Genomic DNA, 6,130 nt, shown 5'->3' on the forward strand with positions numbered 1-6,130 from the left:
GAGAGAGAGAGAGAGAGAGAGAGAGAGAGAGGGAAAACGCGGAAACTACGTTCTCCTTTTCTTTCTCTTTTCGCGAATAGAATATGCTTCGTACGTGGCGAGCGAAAGAAAGAGGAGAGGAGGAAGGGAAGAAGAAAATGTGAGGAAAAAGAAGAAGTCCGTCCGTCGGACAACGAGAAAAGTTTCGATCCGCGTACACGCGCGCTGCTGAAAAATGCAAGGCCCGTCTTCCCTGGCGTTCGTGAAACTCGAGAAGCTCGAGTTCGTATATATTTGCGAGCTGCCATTACGTATCTGTCGTGGAACTACGCTTGCAGGATATAGCGTGAACTCCGAACAGCGCGCAGCTGCGCCCGTTCCCAGACCTTTTTTCTCTCCGCAAGCGCGCGATACGACTCGCCGCAATCCTTACGCGCGCATTTCCGTATCAGATGAAAGAAGTAAGAAGAAAACAAGGTGGAGAAGAAAGAATCGATCGTCGCAATCGTAGGGTCACCACAAATTCCTCATTTCAAAATTCAGTAACTTTTCCCCGATTTCTGGATAAAATTCCACGACTCTTTCTGATGATTTCACCCTCTTCCTTTTAATAATAATTTGAAATTTTTTTGTATAGAGTTGAAATTTTTGGTTCTACTTTGAATCTCTTTCAAACTCAATTAAATTTATTTTAATTTATTATAAATCTTATTATGATACTTGAACAATCAAATAGGACCTCTTTTAATATTACTTAATCTAGAAAACTTTAGAAAATTTTTTTTAAACCTCAAAATAGGAAATTTTTCAACAACTGCAGACTCAACGTAAGAGCTCAATTCATTAAATTAAAATCTATTATAAATATCTAGAGTCTACATGGCCTAATTATAAATCTTTAGAGTCTACCTATGTAAATCTAAAGTTAAGGTTCAAAATACGAGTCAAATTTTGATTCGGGTCTTTTTGTCCTGATTTAGAAATTGTCAAATTTTGTTGAAATAGCAATTTAATATAGCAATGTAATTTATTATTAATATTGCTGACATTGCTTGCATTTAATTGTCAAGTTGGTATTCCAAAACTGCGTAACTAGCATATTAATTTTTTTTAAAGTCAAGAATTTTATTTTCCAGAAAATTTTGCAAAATTTGACTGACTCTTCTCAGATCGTTTTCCTTGACTGAATTTTCCTGGTTTGTCAGTTTTGTGGCAACCCTGAATCGAATCTGAAGTACTTCTTTTTCTTTAGCCTAAGGGCAATATCGTTATCGGCAAAAAACACGTGACCGCCGATACTTACGAATGGTATTGTGCTTGCAGGAAGTTGAACTCCTCCTTGATCCTGTCGCAGGATTCAGCAACCGTAAACTTGAATGGCTGGTTCGGTTGCGGCGGGCCCTGTAGATAAAAGAAAAACGTGAGAAACTTTATCTCAATAGTCTCTCCAGTACCTATGTACGATATGAATCAATCGATCCGTGTGCCAGAAATATCGACGGATCGATCGATTGCCAGAACCTTCCCTCATTCCTGTCCCTCCCCTTCGAGATCTCTACCTCCTGTCCTGAATAATTAACTCCGTACAGCTGTTCGACCGCGAAAGGGCAGGGGTGGCGCCGTACAAGCGAAAGTGATACGAGGCCCGTGGTAGATTGGAGCATACGAGGAGGGGAGGGTTGATGGTAGATGGTACTGATGGGTAGACGCGCACACAGTAGAACGCGTGCACGTGCACGCGCGATTACACGGAGCCAGGTATATGTGTACGGGCCGGCAATAGTCGGTTATCGTCTCTCTCTCTCTCTCTGGTTCGAGAGAGCTGTGCTGTAACGGCAGCTCTCTCTCTTGCGCGCGCGCAGAGAGAGAGCAAGTGTTAATTACATGTTTGCGGTGTCCGCGAGGATTACACGCTACAACCGAAACTATGGGCCGCCTGGGTTCTGTGTCGCGTATGAACACGCGTAGGGTGTACGCGCGCATAAATATACTATATCGTTAACGATATCCTCTGTAAGCGAACGTCACGTCCTTCGGATCCGTAAATTACATGACGATGCAACATTGATATTCGTTGACACCACGTGGAGTTAACACTTATACAATCTCTCTGTCTAAGCTAATGATATACGTTGAACTTGAATGAATGAATACTTGGCTCGAAACAATAAGAGCGATGTGTCAAAGCGTCGTCGTTCTCGGCGAGGTCAAAGTCGCTCGACCTCTCGAGAAGAATAAAACACAATGCGCGCGTTTCGCCAGTACGGTCGACTGGTCGACAGTTGTATGATCCAAACTTGCTAAATTCTCAAAACGAAATTGGAGGAGACGGGCGACAATGGCGCGGGCGAGCGTGAGAAGAAAGGAGTTAAGTTGATAGGTATAGGAATAGGCAGGCAGAGAGGAAACGGATAGTCGGATGGAGGTCGTGGCGAGAGGAAGAGAGGAATTGCGGATAGAAGAGAAGGAAGGGACGGGTGTCCAAAGGTGGCCACGACGAGGGAAGTTGCGGTTTTCGTGGTCGCCGTGGTTGCGGCTTAGGCAAATTGAGATAGTTCGCAAACCACCGACCAGCTGACCTGGCCGTCACGCCAGGATGCACCAGGATGGCACATGCCGCACGCTGCACGTCATGCCGTCTCTCTCTTTCTCTTTCTCTTTTCCTTTCGCGAGAATCTAGGGATGATCCCGACGCTCTTCGTGACGCCTAGCGTATTATTTCCGTTCAATAATTCATAAACAACAACATATATACCACGTAGATCAAGCCCAGTTATTTTCCTAGTTATTTTTCAGTGGTGAGGAATGAAGTCGGAAATTGACAATTTAAATGAGATTCTGTGTTATCTCCATTTTCACTGAAAATAGAAAGAGACACAATGAAAAACCTATGTTAAATCTGTTAAACTGTCCTCTTCCGATTCGAAGCTGAATGAACAGAATGCTTGGTTTATCATGCATATATGTCGTTCGTAAATCTTCTCAATCGTGAAACGAATTAAATCGTTAGTAGCAGTGCCGATGTCGATTCCGGCAATATCGCAAGCGCGATCGAGTACCACTGGCGGCCAGGCAAACAGCACTGTATCGTATTTGTGTGCTTAGCCCGGCAAATGTTAGCCAGCATATCGCTTATGGTGCTTGTTGAGCGAGGGTGATGGTCGATAGTTTCCGTAGCGGCGGTGGCGGGAAGGGCAAAGAGGATTCCTCGTTCGTGCATTTCTCGTAGCGGTACAGGTATACGGCATCGCGTTCGCGTCGGTTTAACGCCGATCCGACGACGTGGACATGAACGAACGAACGAGCGAACGAACGAGCAAGCGAACGAACGAACGAGCGAGTACGAACACATACGTCGTGTTTGTCCATCCATCCATATAGGGCCATGTTTGTCCTTGCCTCTCGCTGTTTGAAGAACGTCGGGATCCCGGTCTGTGCAAACTCCTCATTATTGTGAACAGTGTACACGAGGCATAAACGCGCGTGCGCGCTCGCTCGCCCGAAGTTACACGTGTCAAGTCGCGCGTCACGTGCGCGCACATTGCACACATGATCGTAATACTTTTTTTCCCTCTTTTTTTCCATGCGGCGGAAGTAAAACGCGACGCGTTGGCCCGTGCGACAAAAACGATCTCTTCCACCCTCCACAGAAGGAAAACAAAAAAAATCATGGAATCTTTCGTGATTCCGCTCGCGCCGTTTCTTTCTCGTGCTCTTTCCGTCAAGATTTCTTTTACGACCGATTACAGTTCATGTTAACGCGTTTTTCTAAGATTGCCTCCCGTACCGTGAATTTTGAAAATTTATGGTCTATCAGAACTGCCATAAATTCCTCATCCTAAAATTGCATAACCTGATTGTTTTCCTGATTTCTAAACAAAATTTTGTGATTTTCCCTAATATTTTGAAATTTTTTAATTTCGTCCTGATTTGAAAACTGTTATATATTTTGTTGAAATTTAACATCGCAATGTAAATTACTATTAACGTTGCTAACATTATTTATTTAATTGTTAGGTTAGGTTGCTGGCATTTCAAAACTACGTAGATGTGATGTATTAACTTTTTTAAAGCCAAGAATTTTAATTTTTCAGAAAATTTTGCAAAATTTCCCGATTTCCAGTTTTGTAACAACTGTATATATATAACTATAGATTTTCAGTACTCGCAGCAAATAACGAAACGCAACCTAAAATTGAGTTGAGTTTAAATACGTTTATGAAATATATAACGGTGATTTAGAATTTTATTATATATAGTTGAATTAACGACAGTAATTAAAAGTAAGTCGTCTATAACGCGCGTACTAAAAAGTTTCTTATTCATTACGTCGTCGTCAGCCTAATTACGCTTAAGAATCGCTCAGTGTTAATATTTTACATTGATCTTAAAACATTTTGAAAAAGAAATTCAGCGAGAACGGTGAGAGATTAAATAGTCGGGCGAGCGTTTAATATTCTTAGGTATATCTGATCTGATGACTCTAGATCTTAAATTGGAAGACGTCGACAATCAAATCACTCGAGTCGAATGAGATACCGTTTTTTCAGATTGATTAGCGACGAATTAAATAATTAAATACACTCTCACGAAGACTCGATATTGACGTTATATCGCTTCGACGATAGAAATCTTCATGTTCGAAAATCTTTAACTAATTAATCACAGACTTTATGATAAGAGATAATTTTACACGTCTAGACACAAGCCAGATTCAGTGAAAAACATATAAAAATAGATAAAAGATGAAAAAAAAATGACAAAAAAATTAATGTATATATAATAGATGAAAATATAGACAGAAGATATTAAAAACTATCTTCTTTTTGCATAGATTTTTATTAATCTGTTCAACGATTACATGCATATTTTTCAGATTTGATGATTTTTCTATATTAAAGCATTTTTTTTTCTTTTTTTACATTCTTTACACAAAACACGATCTTCAATGAGATATGAGTCTCATCAGAGACTTACATCATCTTCTTGGAAGATGTTCACCAGCAGTTGAGAAAATTGCAGCTGCTTATCCACTTATCTGTGCACCTATCACGATGTAATAAAATTTTTATTAAAAATGGCATCCAGTACTGGTCTGAATTATGATCCAGCGATTTAATACCTATCTCATTATTCGCAAATTGTGAAAATAATAATTTCTCTATCGTATTTTGAATAGAGATTTTTTTCTCCTCAGAAAGAATATATTCCGAGATCCACCCTTTTATGAAGTGCGAAGGCATAATCGGCTTAGTTTAGGAAAGATTAGTGTAAGCTCCGTATATCTTTATAAATACCAAGATATCGAAGGTTCTCGATTCGATCTGGGCAATAGATTTAATTTCTATGGGACAGTCGTTTCAGGAGACGCAAGATTGTCGGTTTAAAGGGCTCAATGTTACCACGAAAGAATCCAATATATGAGTACATATGTATGCAAGTGTGTATGTGTGTATACAAGACGAAGGTAGGAGAGCGGGACAAGGAGTATCCGTTGAAACTTTCCGTCTGGGGTTTCGTAATGATCGACGGGCCGGTTTGCCCGGAAATAATATTTGTACAGCTTGTACGTAAACAGCCCTGGCGGCCCTGCAGAGTGCCAATAACCACCGCCTGTGTCAACTCGGTCAAGCATCAGAGCATCACGACAAGGATGGCGGCGACGAGGGCAACGGTAACGACGACAGCGACGGTGACGAGTCATGATACTAATCGTCTCCAGGGATCGAAAGCGTCGGTGCAGTGTATGTTGATGATGATGACGACGCCAAGTCATTCGATCTTTTGGTCGCGGTTATATAGGGTTACCAGCCGTATACTCTTTTAACTTTTAAGTAGGTAAGTGGAGTACTCAAAACATCTCAAACAAATTTTATTTTTATAGTTATATTTTTTAATAGTAAATATAAATTTAAATTTACATTATTTCCATATTCTTATGAGATAGAAGAAAAAATAATTAACTTTTTTGTAAAAATAATTAACTTTAAGATTTTTTTAGACAATTCTTTTTATTTTCCTTTTCTAAAACAAGGTTTTTAAGATGCATAGAGTACTGTAGCTATCTACTTACTTAATTAAGAATATTTTTTGTATTCTTTTTGAGATTGAAAAATTTTTGATCATTAATTAAGAATGGTTCGAATTAAAG

The 6,130-nt window shown here is 40.1% G+C and overlaps 1 protein-coding gene across 1 annotated transcript in view; it reads right to left on the reverse strand.

The window, feature by feature from the left end:
- Positions 1 to 3,366, reverse strand: part of LOC105619187 (protein groucho-1-like) — a 21,741-nt gene extending 18,375 nt beyond the window's left edge. Inside the window, 3 exon segments of the mRNA XM_012200714.1 lie at positions 1,136 to 1,172; positions 1,283 to 1,380; positions 3,334 to 3,366. Coding sequence (XP_012056104.1) covers positions 1,136 to 1,172; positions 1,283 to 1,380; positions 3,334 to 3,366 — 168 coding nt within the window.
- Positions 3,367 to 6,130: the final 2,764 nt, after the last annotated feature.

The sequence above is a fragment of the Atta cephalotes genome (genome assembly GCF_000143395.1).
Source record: "Atta cephalotes unplaced genomic scaffold scaffold00019, whole genome shotgun sequence".
Taxonomy (NCBI): domain Eukaryota; kingdom Metazoa; phylum Arthropoda; class Insecta; order Hymenoptera; family Formicidae; genus Atta; species Atta cephalotes.